This window comes from Phalangium opilio, unplaced genomic scaffold, assembly GCF_054372755.1.
Source record: "Phalangium opilio isolate 3A_F unplaced genomic scaffold, DU_Popi_V2 ptg000024l_1, whole genome shotgun sequence".
NCBI lineage: Eukaryota > Metazoa > Arthropoda > Arachnida > Opiliones > Phalangiidae > Phalangium > Phalangium opilio.
The window spans coordinates 8,234,314-8,256,623 of record NW_028324155.1 but is presented as its reverse complement, the minus strand read 5'-3'; the positions used below and the strand labels follow the sequence as shown (position 1 = coordinate 8,256,623).

Genomic DNA, 22,310 nt, shown 5'->3' with positions numbered 1-22,310 from the left:
TTCTACAGGGATATCCTTATTGGAGGGAGTGTTGATGTAGGTAGGTCACCCGGAATTTGCACCGTGGTAACGCGGTCTTAATCACGTTGTCGTATATTGTAAGTTTGTTGCAAATTGCGCCTGCAGCTACACTTATACCGTTTTAGGACCAGTAATTACCGCGTGTCCGGAATTTTAATTGCAGTGTCAGGGCTGCGTCTTCTCTCCCTCCCTCCACGCGTGCACTTGTCGCCCGTCCCCGACACTAGGGGCACTGACACGGTGTTTTGAAAGCCCCGGGAAGGCTGTCGGTGCCTTTAGTCTTTAATCTAGATTAGACGATACGAGGGTTTTTTGGGCTTTTGCATGGCGACCCACGATTTCAAATTTAAAAATCCCTCTCTTTTTTTTCTTCCTCTTTGTGACCAAAATGGCAATTACCCAAAAGAGCCTAAGGACTATCAACACGCAACTCGATCTCAAACCCCTTGGCCAAGCCTCCTTTCGTTTTCTAGACGAATTTACTAATTTCCTTCGTGAATATTGAACCAATGATAGCTCCACTACGTGCTTTTTTCATGTGAATAATTAATAATTATATATTCAAGGATTTGAATATAATTATATATTCGAGCGGAAAAGGAGTAAATTCAAGGTGATGCGATGGAGTGAAAGTCGATTTAGTCATTTACCCCGCGAATATTTAACAGACAAACATTTTGCACCACAGCGTGCGATTCAAAAAATTGTTTATATTCCTGTGGAAAGAATTATTAAACTCTTAAGATTTCAATATGATGATAATCATTGTTATTATTATATAATATTCGTGGGGAAAAGGGAGTAAATTCACGAATGATGATAGCGATTGAGTAATTTTTGTATAACTAGGATGTCTATAGGGTTGGGATAGGATAGAGAGAGAGGAGACCGGGTTTAAATAAGATATACCTCGTGGTTTTGTACCGGTTTCCTAATTATTGTAATTAAACGGGATTATTTTCAAAGCTTTCAACCCCTTTAACAAACCCCTTATCCCTCATGATGATTATCCTTAGAAATATTAAGATTGATATGATATTAAAAAACCAACCACAATTGAAAGGTTATTTAAATTCAAATCAAATTAATTATTAATGAAATTAAGGTGCAGCCCATAAAAAAAATAATAAATACCGAACTTTGGTCGTATGTAAAAAAGTAACTTGAAATTGAGATAAGAATTTTTTGGTGTCATTCGGTTTTGAGATTTCGCTGTGAACAGTCGATATGGTTTAATTATGTTTAATTATCGATATTTTTTAAACGAATACATCGTTAAAAATTAATCGTAAGTGCGATTCTTCATTATATTATCTTCATTTAAATAAATTAGGACGAGTTGAAACGTAACCAAGGCTTAAAATTAAGACAAAACCAAAAGTATAAATTCAAATTACGTCCGGATTTGACGCCCCCCTAATCAATTAACACTGAGTCACGGATGGTGAAAAACGAGAAACAACGAACGGCGGCGGGGCATCATTATAGTTGAAAGCGATACGCCGGCAATTTTTGGTTATGGGTGCAACCCTTTTAGTTCCACCTGAACCCTTAGAATTTAAGCCTTTTACAAAATAACTCCGTATACCGAATAAAGTTGTCGTTAAAAGAAAGAAAAGAAAGCTGCATAGGCGGCGGCTAAATTCCACCTACGCTTTGACCCCAATTACGACACCTTTTACACCCGGTACCCAGCACGAGAGCCGGGGACCACCTATACCCTATCTAATTCTAACCTAAACTCTCGAGATGCTCAATGCACGCGACTTGTAAAAAAAAAAAAAAGAATTAGGCTTAAGTGTATGTATCTTCTCTAAGTAGGCTTAGGTTCAAATTCTATTGTAATCTTTTAAAGGACAAGCTGCGGTGGTGACCCCCCTCTCTTTTCACGGCTTCGGAAATATGCAGGGTGTGCTGGTAATAAATTGGTTATCCTGTTATAGCATTATTTCTGGTACAGTGTGGTAGGGAATTCTCTATGGATTGTGTATAAGGGCAAGGAAGGGGGTTAGCTTTAACCGATGGCATTTCTGTTTGGCCCACATAGTTAGCGCCAGGATCTCGTTACCCCTCTTAATGTAATATTGGCCTTTTGTTCCCACGAGAGACCAACCCCCAAACCCCTTTCACTATCTCTCTCTCGCTCTCCTATGTCCAACAGAACATCATCCAACCAACCATATATTTCTGGCACTGTTTTTCTCCCTTTTTTTCTGATCTCTCTTCCGCGAAGACCATTCTACAGTGTCTAGCCAGAGTTCATGATGCTATAGTCCATGGTGGCCAGCAAGTCAACGACGACCAGTTTAACTTGGACACTTTTATCACGGTAGTGAATTTGTTTTAGACTGGTTAGTTTTGTTAATGGGCATATCCACCTTATTCCTTATGTGTGTGCCAAGGCTTATCGAGCGTTTTTCTAATGACAAAACTGGATGGGTAAAAATGAAGCGTCGTCTGTTTCAGAGTCGAAAATATTGAAACTTTTCGAAGGTGGATGGATAACTTCGTTGGAAAGTGAACGTTAACACTTGCCAGGTGACTTTTGTTCAACCCCTTGACCATTGGCGAGTGAGTGCGCGGACCTCGGGGTGTGATAACGAGCTGTTAGAACGCCCGCTGACCAAAACTATTTCTGTTTATCATTCTTCCCGCTCTTTGGCGTTCCCCCTTAGGGCCCCTCTCCCGCATTCCTCTTGTCCCACCCCCACCCCTTTCGTCCAGCAAACTGTTAATGAGAAAAACAAGGCCTAGCTGGCTTTCGGATGGCCTTAGGCCTGGAAGAAATAGTCCGAAATGTCCGTCCGCGCTAACCATCTCAACTCTGTCGAGTGCTCTATAACTTTTGGTCCCCCTTCCCTCCTTTTTTTCGTAGATAGGGCTCCCTTGGCGCTCGTATTTGGGCACCGGCGACCCTGCAGGGACCTCTCTAGCTCCCTAGATGGCCCGCCAAAAAAAGTAAAGGCGGGAAACTGAAGATAGGAGACAGCCACCTCTATTTATGCAATATAACTATTGTAATATCCTTTCGCGAAGACGCCCGCGTCTACAGTTCGCACTTACTCCAAGCCTCCAACTGACCATCACCTCCTCCAAAGATAGACTTCCTTACTATCCTAGATTAATTTTAAGTTTCATTTAGTACGGTGTCCATTTAAATGGGACTTCATTTAGTTCAGTGTCCTTTCAAATAATTTTGCAGCAATACTTTTTAATTCGTTTGCTGCGAATTCAAATAATTGTAAAATCTTTGCCGGACACTCCAAATAAACCCATTATTATTTAACATAAATTTGGGACATTTATTGGATTTTCGAATGTGAACTGGACACCATCTTCTTTATATATTCCGCGTACCCATAGAGTTTTTCGGTAAAAGGAAGGAGGTATGTATGGGTGGTTGTTCTATATGGCGTTGGAGCGGCATCTCTATAATTGGATCATTGTTCTCGGGTACGTTGTACCCCCCATCCCCTTTCTGCACCCCCGAGGGGTTTGCCAGCGGAAAAAGAAGGAACCGGAGGGACTTTCTCTCGAGGATTTAGCTTCACGGCATCATCCCAGATCCGCTCTGCCGAAGATCAGATGGTTATGCTCTTATCCTCCCAACCGATTACCCATCAGCCCAATACTTTAGAGCTTCCTTAGAGTAATTTCTCCTGGTGAAATTCCTTTCTTGAACCAACCACGTGGCATGGGTTCGTTACTTTCTTGGGTAGAAATTGAAAACTTTGTGAAATCCATATAGTTGGATTAAATTAAATTAACGTACAACCATCCTGTCTAAATTAACAAAGGGATATATACGTGTGGGATAGTATAGTGGTGCTCCTGTAAATGGGACGCGTTTTTTATGGCTCTTGGTTCCTTGTTTCGTGCGCCTGTTCTTATCTTTTTGGCGACGACGTCATTGGATTCTGCCTGCGCTGCTTTTGCTACTGCTGCTTGGGTAATGGCACTTGGGTTCTCTCTCTCTCCTATTTCTGCTTCTTGGCGGCATCAGAGAGAGAGAGAGTGAGAGAGAGAAAGAGATAACCCGGGCTTTCCCGTAAAGCCGACCGGGGATTATTCCGTATATGCACCGTCAACTATCAAATCCCCTTTGCCATCCTGCCTCCCGCTATCTTCCTTGGCGCGTCCGTTGTGTCTCGCGTGCGACGTTCACGGGCTTAACTCCTTGCAAACTGAAGCCGTACCTCCCTCCCTCTTATCCCTTTGGCCTTCTTCTTCTCTTCTTGGTATAAGAACGCGACGCAAACTGAATTGCAATTTTTCAATTTTCATTCAAACCTATCCACCCATGTACCCGACGAGGAGAATTCCCTTAGCAAAACGAACTATGCAATATTAAATCCTATAGGATTTTTCCTGTACATGTTGTAAAAACATAAGCCTAGTAGTTTTCCATCTTGTTAACTGATCCGCGTAACTAGAAGGAGGGAGGGTATATATTGTAAATAAAATTTTGAATGATATTCCTTGATTAATTTACCATGACTATTATTTATTGCTATATTTTATTTAATAGTAATTATAATTATAATAAGTCATTCGTTACCATGGCAACAATATCGTTGTCAATTCGTTTCTTTATATTCCGCTGTTTAAAGAAAGTAGATCTTAGTACTCGGTAAAAGGGTAGGTTTAATATCAAAGAGGAAGGGGGTATAGTGCCTTTGCCTTTCCTTCGCGGAAGGATTTCCTTCGTCTAGAAGCGAGATAGAAAGAGAGAGAGTAGACGGACGGACTGGGATGGTAAGAGGCTGGACAGAGAGAGAGAGAAGGGATCTAGGGAGATTGGAATTTGGAAAAGAGAGAGAGGGGGAGCCTGTGAGACAGGGGGGTCCGACTGTAACTCCACGAGATGGATGGATTATCGATGCCCTCTTCCTTGCACCGCACCACCATAACCCTCCACACATACACCAAAAGGGTGCGTAGGAAATTGGTGACGAGAAAAAAGGGGGCGCTAAGAGGTTAAAGCCCCCGCGACCCCTCATCCGATCACCCCTAACACCCCGTGATTTTTTTATTAGTGATTTCAATATATTTATTAAATAATATAATATAATATTTTTTCTTTATATTTTTAGTGCTTTCTGGAGTCCGAAATTAAACGACTTCATCGGTGGTCGCTAGCATCAAAGTTTTCCTCGACAAAACCAGTACCGCAAGTAAGTTACAATATTTCTTTCTTTATTTCCTCCCTCCCCTCGCCAATTACAATCGCTTCGTAATAGAGAGGCGGGGATTGGAACGGGCTAGCACCCATACATCGAAATCGATCAAATATGACGCCCTTTTAAAAAAAGGAAAACAACTTGACCCCACGTATATAGCAAATATAATAAGAATATAACCAGTATATATATATATATAAATATATATTTCGCTATTGTTAAAGAAAAAGGTATCCCGTATCATATTATATGCTATTGATAATATTTAATGGTCTATGTATGTAATATGGTTTGACTTTTTGGGCGTTTACGGGACCACAGTATATGAAAAAAAAAATCTCTTCACGACTCTATAATGGATAGCCCACCCTAGGGTTCAATATCAAATACAAAATTTAATACGTTTCAACTAACCCCCCCCCTTTCCCTCCTTCCATTTCCTAAACCTACCTCACGACATGACTTGGGTGCCCGGCTCGTAATTAGAAAATTTATATATGTATATAAAGATATTTTATATATAATTTTAAACTTGAATTAGATATTTTATATATAATTTTAAACTTGAATTAGATATTTTATATATAATTTTAAACTTGAATTAGATATTTTATATATAATTTTAAACTTGAATTAGATATTTTATATATAATTTTAAACTTGAATTAGATATTTTATATATAATTTTAAACTTGAATTAGATATTTTATATATAATTTTAAACTTGAATTAGATATTTTATATATAATTTTAAACTTGAATTAGATATTTTATATATAATTTTAAACTTGAATTAGATATTTTATATATAATTTTAAACTTGAATTAGATATTTTATATATAATTTTAAACTTGAATTAGATATTTTATATATAATTTTAAACTTGAATTAGATATCAGGCACGCTCTCTATAAAGCGTTAACATTCTTAATCACTTGAATATTGACTGGAGAAAATGAAACTTATATGCAGGGTCTTGTTCCATAAAAGGGTACGTTATTAAAGGACCGAAGTAGATGGGCATTGGCATAAGTTTATGATATATGTTCCAGGCATTGGGCAATTCAATATTGAGTCGAAAATGTTAAGTTCTATGACCAATTTTGCCAACACAAGGGACACCCCCTTAACAAGTTATACCAGAAGTAAGATGAGACTAGAAGTGAAGGGCTCTAGCATTGGTAATAGATCCTGGCATTAGTGAACAAATTTGAGGATTTTACGCCGCTTCAATCGCGCCTACGCTAGAGAGAAAAAAATTCGTCGAGTTCCAAAAACATTTCCTACCCCCTTCCCCTCAACCTAAAGCGCCGAAACACGGACGCGGGTGCTTGAATCTAGTTCGGCCGTCTACCACCGCGAGCGTCTCACGTTTTGGAGGGAAAATTCTGAAACCGCCACCAGAGGGCCAACCGTTGGTGTGTTATCAAGAATATTCACTTTCGCCGAGTGAAGAATTTGGTTAGCTCAGTACTTCTAGTCTCATCTCACTTCTGGTTATACGAACATTGGTTGTGTTTTACGATTGATACCTTAAGAAACTGAAAGATAATGATTACTAATTTAATTAAGGAATGATACGTAAAACACTCTAGTGCATGGTCCTATGTCATAGAACCTGACCATATCTAGTGTGTACATAGACAGGAGACTTCCTGGTTTCCAGCGTTTGTAGCATTAAATCTTATACTGAGAATATTTTCTGATAATTGTACGGTGTCGGAGCAAAGGGTGCACTCGCATAGCCGTAATTCTTTATATATTTATAATGGAGTTGATAAATTTGTTGTAAAGCACGATTCTTTACTATACGATTATATTTATATTTGATTAGCTTTTTTTTTTTATTTAGGGTTGGTTAGTTTAGTTGGTTCGCTCGCGGTGTACCGTGTTATTATTCAATATATTTTATCGGGGCGAAATATCTAAATCCGCTTCAATTTCTATCCACGCAACAAAAACGTGAAAGCTCATGTTTTGCCGCCGCCGCGGCCAACATATATCTATAGTAATAATGAGAATGCCAACCCCCCCAATTCGAGTCTATGATATCCTGATAGCTGCGGAATTGCATTCCTTAATTTTGTTCTCGCGTATAGTGGGAGGAGTTAAGACTGAATCTCGAGCCCCCCAGGCAAAGAAATCTTTTAATCCATAACGTTATTCGAAATTGAGATTGAAATCAACATTTTTATTTCGTTATGTATTCATTTATCTTGGCGAGCTAATTGACTAATTAATTTGATGTAAATATAGCTCTAGGGAATAGCAACGTAAGGACCCCGTTGCTCATCATCTTCAGGATCGACATTTTTGTTATACATAGTTTTCAGACTGTGTACGATGATTGAGATACCATTTACAACTGGATGCACGGTTTCTTGACGCACAAAGTGCAGTACCAAGTATATCCTCTCCTACTGTGGTAAATGGTACTTAGATCCATCCTCCTAGCTTGAAAACTTTGGGCAGCCATTTTAAAATATGGTTTGAACTGGGTGTTGATTATCATTCATTCACTCAGAACTTAACTTTTTCCGTTATCGAAGCGTGCGTATGAAGTGGGGACATTGAAACTACTTCTAAAGGAGCTAGTTACCATTAATTTTAATTTTAACCCCTTTACATTAAATCACCAACCACACTCATGAACCCTTCTCCCCATTTTGGTAGCTGTAAAAATGGTTTTTAAAATATTGACGCGTGAATTAACAGGCTAGCGACATGCCCTCGATCGTTCTACCACTGAGCTCAAGAGAGAGAGAGACCATTATTAAAATGTGTCTTCGGTGAAGATCGTAACTCACTTGGGCCTGTCACCATCCATCTATTCTTCCCGGGCGTGTAGTAGGAGGACATTAAAAAGAAGCGGCGTGATGCTGCTCCGATTAAGAGAGGGATATGTCTCCATGGTCGCCCAACCATCTTCTCTTCTAACTTTGAATAATAATGACTTTAAAATGGGCTAAAGATGATCCACCGCGTCACCAGTCCTCCCTCCTTCGATCTGCCTTCTCTACATGTTTCATGTTGTAAGATAGCCTCAGTCGCGGTTTTACTAATGATTGGTATCATTTAATTAAAAGGGATCACATCCCTATCATATTTTTTAAGACTTTTCAAGGAACAGTTTCACGCGTCAAGTCACAGTTTTCTTTGATAAAATTCTTTGTTATTGTGTATGGCCTTAGTTTATGGCGCGGATAATTTTTGACGTACCATGGCCGGTCATATTTCAACTATAGGATTTCTTTAGTTGTATTTTGCGGGATTTGTATCCTAGGTTGGTGGTAGGGAAGCGCGCGTGATGTTTAAACGCAGACGCATTATGTTTCTGTAAAAATGCGTAGACGTAATAATTAGGCGATAAATAAAGAGCGTGCGAGCTCGGCCTGGTTCCCCAATTTATCAGCGCTGCTAAAGTCAAGTCTGCCCCGAAACTTTATACCCGCTGCACTTTTCTCTCACCTCTATTTTTTATTTCAGCGCGCGCAAAACATTGTATATAATATAGTTTACATTTAGATAAATTGTCTGCCTACGTATTATGTATGTCTCTAACCAACACCTTATAGAGCTCGTCTGTATGAATATTATTCATGTTGAGTTAACGCCTGCCGTTTCAAACAAAGGACTTTCCATTTGCTCTGCATGGTGGCCCTGATTCGCGAGTAACCCCAAGTATTTAGTATCATTAGATAGAGGAGAATTTTAACTTTCACACCCTCTACGAGTTTATCTTAACGTTAAAGTGTTTTGAAGCTCTGAAGTTAGTCTAGAAATTATTGAATTATTTTAAAAATTTGGTGCGAACTGTTTTCAATTGGTATTATAATTGGACAGAAGACAATTACTGAGCGTTGGAAGGGATGGAATTCGTTGTTGCTAAGCTAAAGATGCTCTTGGAAACCTTGGAGGAGAAAGTTTCTTTTTAGTTTCCTTACTGCGATCTCGAGAGTTTGGGGTTTCTGACGCTTAATTTTTGCTAGAATTTTTTTCCATAAATATTTCTCGTAACAGATGGGTCTCTTTGGGTTTTTGGACCGCTGCTGGACACTCAGCTCGCTACCTTTTCCGAGGGATGGAAGAGAAGGGGGACCCCTTTTTTCTTTTCTCTTCTTTTTCCCCAGTTGCCATCACGTACTGCGCCTTTTGTTTTTGTAGGCCTCCCCGCCTGACGCGTTCCCTGCAACGTCCGTCCGTTCCATCCAGGAAGGTCCCGAGTCTCATACATTATGGAAAATGTTCGCTTCTCGAAGCAACCCTTTGGGTGGGCGGGCGATTGGTACCAGGATGGGCGACGCGCAACTCGTTACCGGGTTACCATGACAACGGCCAAACTGAATTAGGTCCGCGCTCTCTCTCTCGCGACTCGACATCCAAGAGGGCCCAAAATATATATAAGCCTATATAAAAAAGAGGAAAACCCCAACAGAAAGAAGCGAATTCCCCAACAAGAACCATTTTGGAATGATACCTCGAGAGGTTTCCTGTCCTTGCTTTGACAAGCTTGTAAGCTTAGGAAGTGTTAGGCTTAGGAAAAGGTTCTTGCGAGTTGTCGATGAAGTTGTCCATGCTCTTACGAAGCTATTCCTTTGGTCCAGCTATTTTAGCTCGATCCGGAGCGAGCTATTTCGAGAGCAACAAAAATCGACTGTTTCTAGCGCTACGGTACGTTTGTCTCCTTAACTCCAGCCAGTTCTTCTGGATGGAAGGAAGGGGATGGGGTGTAGTAAATTCCACGCCTTCTTTTAGTACCTCTACCTCGATGGCACTTTCTTTTTATTTATTTATTTATTTCTAAAAATCGACTCAAGTCAAAAGGAAAATTAGTTTGTTTCTCTTAGCAATAAATACCCAAAACTCAGCCGCGCATTCAAGCTCTGACTAATGAATCCACTTCCCTATACTGTATAACGTAAAAATTAAGAAACTGAACTGAACTCGAGTAGGGTAGGGTATGTAAGCTAGTGGCAATTGTTAACTAACAAAATTATCTAAATTATTCATCAGAAATCAAACAATCAAGACTCAAAAAGACTATAGTGGTTAATTACCGGGTTCATACAACTTTTGGAGAACAAATGTCCCTGAGATTTCCAAGTTTTTCCCCATATACTTCCCTGAATTTTTCCTGTATATGGAGTATCCTATGGAGCAAATGTTAACGGAGGAGGAGGGGGGCAAATATGACTGTTACATAATCAAAGGACGTCCCTTATCTCTAGTAGAACCAGAGTTACGAGCCTCCAAAGTATAGTGTAATGTTAATCCTATGGAGGGTATGTTTAAGAACATTTTGCCTAATTACTCGGCCCCTGTTTGACGCAAATTTCCCTGAAATTTACTAAAAATTTTAAATTTCCCTGAGGTTTTTGTCAACTATTTATTTCCCTGTAATTATTAAAATGAACTGAACGGAACGGAACTGAACTCAATCCGAGACAAGTATCAATCGTTAACTCAAATCCCCCTTCCGTTTAAAACATTAAATTATCTTTAATAATTTAATGTTTTTTCTTTGTCAAACAAAATTAAGCAATTTAGTAGCTTAGTAACAACCAGGAATATATATGGGATGTACGCTCTCCGCAATTTGGTAAGGGGGAAAAGAATATATTTCTTTATTTAAAAAAGATGCTCCCCATCATATTTTATATTTCCTTTTCCGTGCCCCAAAATTGTACATAGTCAAGACGGATGACAAATAGTTGTTGTACATGATATTACGCCGGCTATGTATATATGTATATATATATATAGTTTGGGGGCATTCTCCCCCATTCTAGCCACTGTTTTATAGCCCTTAAAAATAGCGAGGAGAGGAAGATGGGGTGGGAGAGGGGTTCTCTACCCCATTCTACGTAATATCCTGATAAGAGGATGACGTATATTCAGACGTTGCAACCATTTCTTTCTCCTTTAAATCGATTTCCGTATTCGATATTCTACAGGTTTCAACTCATACTCGTATAGTATAGGCCTACTACTTTCTTTCTTACTAGATTTAACCATGGTGTATTCGTACGCTCTAGGCTTTTCCAGGCCTTGCGGGGGATTCCGTTATATAAGATTTCCGTTACCCATCAGAAACATTTCCGGGTTTTTTATTTAGAGCTGTCGGTTTTGTTCGCGTTACATTGATAATTTTTAACTAGTAACAGGGATAGATTTAATTTTAGAAGCAGGAATGGAGAACGGTTAGTATTTACTTCAGTCCGACTCATAGACTACCCAGTATAGAGTCCCTCCCTCCAACACGTAACGAAAAGTTTAAATTATCTTATTGGCTCACTTAAACTACGTTTTGATGACGTTGCTGACGGGGACGGCGAAAAATACTTAATTCTTTTTTACCTTTGTCGCTATGACCCGCCTCTTCTTTCATACCCCCCCCCCGTCCCGTGGAAGGGGTCCGGGACTTTGACGCGCGCCCAGATTACTCTGTTCTCCATTCCTACTTCTAAAATTAAATCTATCCCTGCTAATAATTTATTTTTTTTATTAAAAGTGTTTGTTCTTTTGTTTCTGAATTGCAGGCCATACGATGCACGACTCATAACTGCAATTGCGAGTGTTTTCATCCGGGAAAAACGCAAGCTCGTCTCTGTGAGAATTGCCGGCACGGTTGGGTCTCTCACGGTAAGTTCATTTGATTTATCTTATAAACTTTAATTGACATTAATGATATCGATCAATCAATCGATCGATTTATTCGAATGAATATGAGTGATTCGAATTTTAAGGATTTGTTACGTTTTGTTTTAACTTCAACGCCCGCGTCGTCGATGTTACTAATTTCTTTAACCAAAAAATTGTAACTATATCCGGTTGACGCCCACCTTTTTTTAAACATCGCCTGATGAATACCAAAACTGTTCTAAATTGACGGACGGCCCAGTCACCTTCTCCTAGTAGAGTTCCTTGATTTAAATAACATATAAGCGTATAATTCAAAGTTGAACTTTACTGATAATAACTAACGTTTAGGTATATTATTATATCGTTGGGATACGCCTGCATCGCTCTGCTCTTTAATACTGTATGGCTTTGACCATAGTTCAACTCAAAGATCGTGTCCAGTTTTAATATGATTTGATATTTGTATCAATGGTATGGTAATATTAGGCTGTCCTCTAAACATTTCCAATTAATTTTAAAATTCGGGGAGAGTCTAGCTAGGGTGTTTTATTTTAAAATAAAAACGATAATACCCTCCCTCTCCCTCATGAACTCGCTTTTGGTTATTGTTCAATTGTTTAAATCTAGTTAAATAGCGCACGCCTAAGATTATTGGGGAATTAATTTAATGGTAGCGGAATTTATTTCTACAAAGAGCTTTTAATACCTTGAACCATTCATTACGAATGAATTAAAGCAATCCGCTAAGGAATATTCTATTATTATTGTCAAGAAGCGATATCTAATTTACTATGGAGAAGGTATAAAATGCCTAAGTATTCGCGCGCCATAGTCCAAGTCCCCCTTTCAAAGTACAAGGGGGGACGTAAAAGGAGGCCGGGCTATTTCGCTACACTCTCCTCAGTCGGAAAATACAAGTAATTTTCGTCATTCGCGTCGCGTTGACGTGAGTTTTCAAGAACCAATGAGATGCTGGCTGTCTGTAATTTAGAGGTGGGATTAACTCCGGACCTACGTTTGGACTGGAGATAAAGTTAGAAATATGGCGAATTGATACCTTCTCCCCAATAAACTAGATATCGCTTCTTGATATTGTCTTATATTAGTCACACTGCGTCCGTGTATGACGCGGTGACGCGTAACCCATGTTTTTTTATTTGCTCGTTCATTTTTTGAAATATTAAGCTTCTAAAGGGAGCTCTAAATTTTTATGAAAGATGTCGATCGCACGCGCCTTTTCGCGCGCAATTTATATATATATAAATAGTAACCGTTTTGAAACGTAGACATTTCCCGCCTTTTAAATTTACGTTTTTTCCCGCGCTTTCGGTTCGGTTCGGCTTTGGCTTTGCGCGGGATTTCCCAAAGGTGGCCATTTATAAAACGCTAGCACTTGTAAGAAATATAGCTAGTACCTCTCTTAGCTTTAAGTGTGTAGCCGTGCTGCTCCCGCAATCTAAATCACGTCTCGCTACTCTTCTAGCTTCTAAAAGAGTGGTGGTGTGTTTGGGTACCTCGTGGGTCCCATCTAATCCTCCTTGCACCGAGCTCCCCCTTCCCCCTCCTTATATAAAGTATCACCCATTTGTCAAGAACACCCTCACCAACACCATCCTTTACACCTCGTGAATTTATAAAAATATCCTTTCTCTCTTGAAATGGTGGAAAACGTTTAAGAAAGTTTATATACGAGTGATCGACAATGGCGGACGGACTATGAGCCCGTTAATGTCAGCTCCCCCACATTTAAAACACTTCAGACGGTATACGTCGTTTACCAGGCAAATTACAAGGGGGCTGCCATTGCGTCTTAGTAGTTTTTGAAACCGCCATCTAGCGTCGAAGTAAAGCGTAAAATTCGGTATTTTTGTCTCTTTAAACGTCGGTGCTTAAAGCCATCTAGCGTTCAAAAGCAGGAAGTTCGAAACCATCGTCTGAAATCCTTTGGCGCGGTGAATCCGGTGATTTGAACATATTTTTTAATTCTCATTGGTAATTAGTATGTTTTGAAAAATAAAAGTGGCAAGTTGGGGTAGAACATGTTCCGTTCTTGGCTGTAAAAGTAGTGATAGGGATTTAAGGGAGTGGAGATCGCGCGTTTGCAAACTTCATTCGGGGCCTGACAAAGGGTTAACTCTGTGTCATAAAGATTGTTGCTGTCCGCGGCCATTTTTAAAATACGGAATAAAATCAAAGTACAGAATTCGCTCACTAGATGGCGCTTATCAAAAACTACTAACATTTAAGAAGTGGGAGGTAACCTCATACATCACGTTGCGCATGCGCGGGATCTTTTAAACAAGTCGTTTCCCGAGTTCATAAACGTTTGAAATTTAAATTTACATTCGTCTGAAGGTGTCTTTAAAGAAGACACGTTGTGAATTGGTTTCGGGGATGCTATGGCTGGCCATTTACATTATCTGCTATTGCCATACTACGCGTTGGGGGTTTAGCCCCCGAAGGGGTGACTAAAAAAAAGAGGAAGAGCCCCCGGTTTTTTAAAATATCGGTGGACAAAAAAGCCTCTCTTCTTCTTCTTCTCCCAATTCCCCAAATTTAAGTCGATATATTTTGGCCCGGGCACTTGACTTGATTCATGGGAAAAAGAATTTTTAGCGAAGCGCCAGCCATATATATATATAATGTGTAGATAGAAAAGTGCTTGCTTGGGTCTACTCTACAGCTCGCTCCCCCCCCCCCTCCGATGGACAATCTTGACAGGGCTATTTTCCACATTTCAGATTTATTGACTCCGCGCGCGCTATGCCCGACTCGACTCCCAAAATCAATTTTGTCAATCCCGAAAAACGGAAAGATACCCTCCTCCTTAAAAACTCGAGAAATATTTTGATAAACGGGAATTTAATTTAAATTAAAATTAAACTTAAACTAATTTAATCTTTATAATCTTGTCGTTTAAACGTCGAATTAGTTTTATCAGAAGTGAGATGAGACTAGAAGTGAAGGGCTCTAGCATTGGTAATAGATCCTGGCATTAGTGAACAAATTTGAGGATTTTACGCCGCTTCAATCGCGCCTACGCTAGAGAGAAAAAAATTGGTCGAGCTCCAAAAAAATTTCTTACCCCCTTCCCCCTCAACCTAAAGCGGCGGAACACGGACGCGGGTGCTTGAATCTAGTTCGGCCGTCTACCACCGCGAGCGTCTCACGTTTTGGAGGGGAAATTCTGAAATCGCCACTAGAGGGCCAACCGTTGGTGGGGCGGCGTAGTGGTTAGCGCTTTCGCCTCGCAGCAAGAGGATCCCGGGTTCGATCCCGGACTGTGGCACCGGGTGGGAAGAAATCCTTCTGCGTAGAGTTTGCAAGTTCTCTCCCCGCTTGTTAAAGGAGTTTTCCTCCGCGGTCTAACCCGGTTTCTCCTTTCCATCAAAACTTTCAGAGGTTAACGGTAATAGTTAGTATAGGGCGCTGTCGGTTAGCTGTGGCATAGGGGCTAGCCACCACCCCTCTATGCATTGTAAAGGCGTTAGATAAGTGGCAATAAGTCGCAAGATGACTTGGTCCAATTAGCTAGCTGAACTTAGAACTTATCAAGAATATTCACTTTCGCCGAGTGAAGAATTTGGTTAGCTCAGTACTTCTAGTCTCATCTCACTTCTGGTTTTATAAAACTTAGGAAATATTTTGATTTAACTTAGGTGGCTTCTAGTGCCAAATGGATTAAGATTAATCGCTTCATTTAATTACATTTAAACTAACTAGAGGGCGGGCGGGCTTGGGGAATTAAGCGGTTTAACCCTGGAAGTCTGGGTATTAATCGGTCACTCTAGTTTGACAACTGAAACCCAAATCGTAAAATCGAGTCTCAAAAGTTCAAAGGTCGAGTCGCGCCGATAAACTTACCCCTCGGAATTGGCACGTTTATTTTTTGTCGATACCCGTTTTTTTTTTCTCTTATAGTCAATCCCCATCCATCCTTCCTTCCCAAAGGACTGACTTGGAAAATAATCAGTTTGAAAAAATGTTAGTCACATAGTCTCTTCGCCGCGTTGGGGTCCGCGGGTCACCAACAGAAACACACACAGAGAGGGAGAGAAAATAAGAGAAACGGGAAAATTGAGGACTAGCTAGCAGTGTATAAAATTTGTTTCCAAAAAGGTTAAAGTCGCTTCGTGGGTGGATTGAATACTGCAGTACCCTAGAGTAGACTAGTTCTAGCGGTGCATGATGGGCCGCCGGGGAGAAGACAGAGAGGCAACCAATGAATACGTTTTTTTATGATAATACAAGAACCTCTTATTACCATTTGAAATTCCCCCAATTATTTTCTCACCGTGATTACGCGAGGCCAATTTTCCAATAAAATTGTATAACGCGTAAATTTTAACGCCCAATAAACCAACCCGAGACACTGCCAGAATAATATAACTTCTAACAACTAGGTATCGGGTCAAAGTTCAAATAAGATTTATCTCCGTGACGTTAATTTCAAAGATGTTTTCGAATAATTAATGTTTTATAATAATGTCTTTAAAACTGAAGTTTTAAATATTTGGATCTTCAACCAATCAATTTTGTCCACTTATCCGTACCTTTTTCAAGCCTAAACTTATCCATACCTTTTCAAGCCTTTGTCCACTTATCCATACCTTTTCAAGCCTTTGTCCACTTATCCATACCTTTTCAAGCCTTTGTCCACTTATCCATACCTTTTCAAGCCTTTGTCCACTTATCCATACCTTTTCAAGCCTTTGTCCACTTATCCATACCTTTTCAAGCCTTTGTCCACTTATCCCTACCTTTTTTTCAATCCTGCGTCCACTTATCCTTACCTTTTTTCCAATCCTTTGTTCACTTATCCCTACCTTTTTCCAATCCTTTGCAAACTTATCCGCACCTTTTTCCAATCCTTTGCAAACTTATCCGCACCTTTTTCCAATCCTTTGCAAACTTATCCGCACCTTTTTCCAATCCTTTGCAAACTTATCCGCACCTTTTTACAATCCTTTGCAAACTTATCCGCACCTTTTTCCAATCCTTTGCAAACTTATCCGCACCTTTTTCAAGTTATTCTTTTTCAACAAAGATGCATTTTCATTAATATTTTCCAAATGACAATTTCACAATCCTGAAAATTTAAAGTTTGACCAATCAATCAATTGAATATTCATGTTTGGTTTAAAATACAGAATGAACCAGAATACTTGCTTGTTAATGATGCAATAACTATTCAAAAGCTGCTTGGGTTTATTGATTGTCGATAACCGAGGCGGGGGGGGGGTGCGATATAATTCAATATTATAGTGTTTGAGTGGGTTAGGGCAGGAGGGTGTTGTATTTTTGAGGTGCACGGTCGTCGATAACTGTTTGAAATGTCACGCGGTTGAAATTCGAAGACTATGTATATGAGCTCGTTCATCAAATTTTCGGGGCCTACACCCCACCAACACCGCCACTAGGCCATCAGTGGGGTATTGTAGGGGTCAGAGACGGCCCCGGCGAATACGTATATACGTCAGAACTCCCGACTACCTTTATGGATCGACCGGGCCATTCTGATTGATCACTAAATACAACTAACTCCCCCCTTTCTTTTTCTTCTTCCATCTTTGCGCGCTTGGTAACGGCACTCAAGGACTATATATATACATTTGATATCCAACAAGGCTCATTTGAACTCGCAATGTAGGGTTCCACCTCAACCAAAAACTAAAAACACCACCTCCCAAATAGAAATAAATAATTAGTGTCCTTCACACGCACACGGAATGAATTCAAACTAAATTTCAATTCACTAATTGCGTATCTAATAAATTACGCCTTGTAGGACTCGTGGCGGCGTATTTCAATTACCCGCTGTGAGATCGGTCGCAGATTGCTCTAGAAATAAAATACGCGACACAAAATGGAGTTGATCTGTCGTTGTATACAGATCAGTCGCGAGTTGATCTCGGGTCGAGTGTTGGTAAAACTGAAATCGTAGAGCGTGAGCTGATCTGAGGTCGAGTGTTGGTAAAACTGAAATCGTAGAGCGTGAGCTGATCTGAGGTCGAGTGTTGGTAAAACTAAAATCGTAGAGCTTGAGCTGATCTGAGGTCGAGTGTTGGTAAAACTAAAATCGTAGAGCTTGAGCTGATCTGAGGTCGAGTGTTGGTAAAACTAAAATCGTAGAGCGTGAGCTGATCTGAGGTCGAGTGTTGGTAAAACTAAAATCGTAGAGCTTGAGCTGATCTGAGGTCGAGTGTTGGTAAAACTAAAATCGTAGAGCTTGAGCTGATCTGAGGTCGAGTGTTGGTAAAACTAAAATCGTAGAGCTTGAGCTGATCTGAGGTCGAGTGTTGGTAAAACTAAAATCGTAGAGCTTGAGCTGATCTGAGGTCGAGTGTTGGTAAAACTGAAATAGTAGAGCTTGAGCTGATCTTGCTATATCCGCAAATAGAACACGCAAAATTCTTTAGATCGCCCCGGAGTCGGAGAATAATACTCAATTATATTCTTCCAAATTGACCGGCAAATAAATTACAAAAACTGCGTCGTTTGTGATTCTTAGTTAGGTTTAGCAATCTCATTAAGTTCATTCAATGGAAGGTAGGAAGTAGGGGAAGACATTTTTTTTATTAATCTCCAAAAACAGGTTATTTTTGCCACTTGGATCTTCATTCGGTCCCATTCCTTGGGACGTCTATCAAAACCGAGATTCAAAAGACAATTAAATATAAAAAGGAATTTCTTCGATTGTTGGGAGTTGTTGATAGTCTTCGGGTTCGACTTCAAACTTTCTTTCCCCCTCCGCTGGGGGGGTCTGGGCTCATTAATTAATTTTTGGACAGCCGTGGAATGTGTCAGAGGTTGGTTGGTAAGGGGAGGGAAGGGGGAAGGAATTGCTATTTTGAAAAAGTTTTGAGTATTCTGTGGGCGAAGTAGTTGACTCTACTCAATAATCCATCTCATGACACTTTAGGTCGAGCGATGCATCATCTTGCCGCCAACTTCACATCCCCCCACCTTCCCGGGTTTAACATTAGCGCCGTGCTTGTATACACTTTGACAGCGGTCCTTGCATTGGTTCTGTCTCCTCCCCCCCCCTCTATCATGGAAAATAACAGAAAAATAATATACGTCTTAAGAGATATAGTGTTGTTAGTACTAAATGACAAGCGGTTCGTTTACTTGACCAGTGGTTAGCGTGCCAGTTAGATGGACAGCCCAGCCTGCCTGCCTGCCATGGGTGTGGGCCAAACATTCCCAAATAGCTATATATATGAACGCCTTTTCTTTCTTTTTTTTTAAATATATATTTTTTTAACGAATGGTTTGTTCGCACTTGGCGTATTCTTAAACACTGATTCGATTCTGGGTAGAACTTGTTTCGAAATAGTACTACTTAAGTAAGAATGAGATGGACAGCTACAGAGGATATCACTTGTGGATTCAGTCGTAATGCGAACGTTTGGATTTGTTCTCGCTTTAAGTATAGTGACATTTAACCTGATGGTGGCTTGTCAGTCCTTCCTTACGTCGGGGGAGGCGTGGAACCACTCTGGCTGGCTTAACTTTGTCGGATATGTCAAAGACTCGCAGTCAAAAGATAATTGCGTTTCTAGCTATTCGATATTATTTCTTTCGTGAGATTGGTATATATATGCATTTTCATCTTTGGACATGCGCAAAGCACCAGTTCGAGATGGTCCCGAGCTATTGGAGGGAGATCAGGGTGGGGTACACTTTAAAACCTATTTAAATCCTATATATTTTTGAGTGACTCGAGTTGCCTGGGAGTCCGGGTCGCTTGTATACGCCACCACCATTTAAAGATAGTCGAAGCTTTTAATTTTAAATCTGTCTCCATAGATAGGCAGATAGATGGATATAAAGATAGAATGTTCATTTGGAACAGGTTGTTGTTGAGGGCAATGCCTTTTGTCTTTCTTCTCTTCCTTATTAACAAGGCCCAAGCGGATTAACACAAATTTTAATGGAACTATTTCTTGCCGCTGCTAATCAATTGATAGGATTATTACCAAGGCGACGGCGCTTAGTTTAATTAGCAACGTTTGCAATTTAGTTCTGTTTGAAGGTCATCGTATCGAAATGAGTAAGTGCATGCAAGGTCTCTTCAGCGCGTGTAAATGCCACCCAATGAGAAATTATCTACTTTGGTATATAGAGAGTTAGAGACAGAGAAAAAAGGTTCAAACTAATTCTACCTATATAATGATTGGTAAAAGAAAAAATATCAAATATAATTGTTGGAAAAGAACTCTTGAGAGACACGCAAAAGACGAGTTTTAGAAAAAAAAAACGACTAGTAAAAGGTCCTGTTGAATTCGACAAGCGCCCACGCAAGTTGTTTTTTTTTTAACAGAGATGCTTGCAAGATACGTGTTCTCTCCTCTCCTCTCCTCTTCTCTCTCTCTCTCTCTCTCTCTCTCTCTCTCTCTCTCTCTCTCTCTTGTCGTTTCTCTTTGGCTGAAAATCATTAACGCGTTGACCTATTGGAGATTACTTCGAACCCGGAACCGAGCCGACGCTAGCTCGAAGGTGACACTTATACCTTTTTCCTTCTCTCTTGTTTCGTCTCGCGCACGAACTTCATTTATTTATTCCTAAGGCATACATAGGTACCCCCTTTTTTGTCTTTATTATTCTAATTTAACCCTTGAGAAGCCAAGGCTTAAAATTTAAAAAAAAAAAAAAAAAATAAGAAAACAATTCATATGACCCACTCCCTGGAGTCCCTGCACGCTGCCTACCCCATTCTCTGTGCGAGTTTGTTGTGTATATGTATACTTTTGAGTTAATCAGTCTTCAGTCAGCACGAGCACGCGCGCGCGACTTGAACTTCGATGATCATAGATATCTGAAATATGGTTTATTTACCCGCACTATAATGTTATTAAGTTGTCCCTGAAAATGTTATAGATGACGTTTTAATGTTATTCTCGTTACGTTGGTTGAGGAAATATGATTATATTGGCGATAACTACGTATTTTTCTTGTATTTATTTTGAAGGGGCGGGGTGGTGCTGGGAGGGGGGGGGGTTAATAGGCGCGTAAAAGATATCTTGTGTAGTTTGGTGGTGCTAATTATACATTAGGAAACAAACACGCCCCAACCATTTTTAAAAGAGCTATAGCTTAGCTGAGGAGAATCACGCGAAAGGGCCATCAACTAAATGCTCTCTCTCTCTCTTCTCACTCTCTACCCTCTGTCTTCCTCTCTCTCTCTCTGGCTACATGATAATATCATAGCATCTGCTTTAATTTCATTATTAAAAAGCCCCGAGACCCACTTTAATCCGAATGACCCTTTCAGATTTATTTTGAAACACTTTTACCACCTAAAGGGATAGTAGCGAACTAATGATCTCGAAATATCTATATTTAAATTTAGGCCTAGCCCTTTAAATCCCTGGTGAGATCTTGAAGAAAACAACACCGATCGCCGCGAGCTACTCCCATCAACGTAATTCCCCCACCCCGTTACCGACCGCATGACGTCATCACTTTTGTTTAGGAAATATTTTGGATTTTGAAGATAAATAAATTAGGCTTAGGATTCAATTATTATTACACTTACAGAGAGTCGAAATTAATGGCTAGTAAAATTCTTCGATAATTAGGGTCGCGAATAAAATAAAATGAATAACAAAAAATATAATAAATAACAAAAAATATAATAAATAAATAATTAACAAAAAATAGAATAAATAAAACCAAGTACTTAATCCCCTCATTTCTTACTGTGCTACGGTAACTTCGGTTTCGTTCATCAATCGTTGTTAATTTCGTTTCACACGTTAACACTACATCGCAATTAGTTTTAGATTCGCGTTAGTCCGACCCGAGCCAAAAATAAATTTGGAGTAATGGCGACCGTTTTACCCTTCCAAGTTCCAACTTGAACTGAAAGAATTGAAAAAAGTGATTCAGTGAAACATCGGTGGCGCCTCGGTTCTTGTTCCCATGCTCGCTGCGTAGTTACTTTTATGATATAGGCCCGTGGGGTTTTGCCCCATTTCCTAGAAGATTCTTTGTTACTAGTTTTCTTTTCAACACGTGGTGCAATCAGGGGACTAGCCCCATTTTCGTAGCTGACAGGGGTGTAACGTGTCAACCGAGGGATGTTTTTCTTCCGAAGAACCCGAGAGGGGTCGTGTTCTACAGTTCTTGTTATTTAAAGACTTCGGCCAATTTAAATTGAAAATATGGCAATGGCACCTCATTGCCTTTGACTGTATTACGCTTTATGGGTAGTTAAGACGGACTGCCATTACTGTATAGATTTTTCCGATGAAGTAGGGAGGACAGTAGTAATACTCGTGTTAAACGCTCGTCCGTGAAACGAGCTGTCATCGCGGAGTATTTTACGAATACCTTTTCAGTTTGGGCCGGCCGCCCCTCGAAAGCGTTTTTGCATATTTACAAGAAGTAGTAGAAGCTATAGTAGTAATTCTTGATCTCGAACCGCTTTTCAGCGCGCGGCAGTCTATAAAATATTTCAC

At 40.0% G+C, this 22,310-nt stretch overlaps 1 protein-coding gene across 3 annotated transcripts in view; it reads left to right on the top strand.

Moving 5' to 3' along the window:
• The window catches only part of LOC149692638 (uncharacterized), a 108,053-nt gene that overhangs the window by 51,054 nt on the left and 34,689 nt on the right, over positions 1–22,310 (top strand). For all 3 annotated transcript variants that reach the window (XM_089868460.1, XM_089868459.1, XM_089868462.1), the window contains exons 3-4: positions 5,115–5,195; positions 11,742–11,844. In XM_089868460.1, the coding sequence (XP_089724586.1) occupies positions 5,115–5,195; positions 11,742–11,844 (184 nt within the window). The remainder of the gene's footprint in view (positions 1–5,114; positions 5,196–11,741; positions 11,845–22,310) is intronic.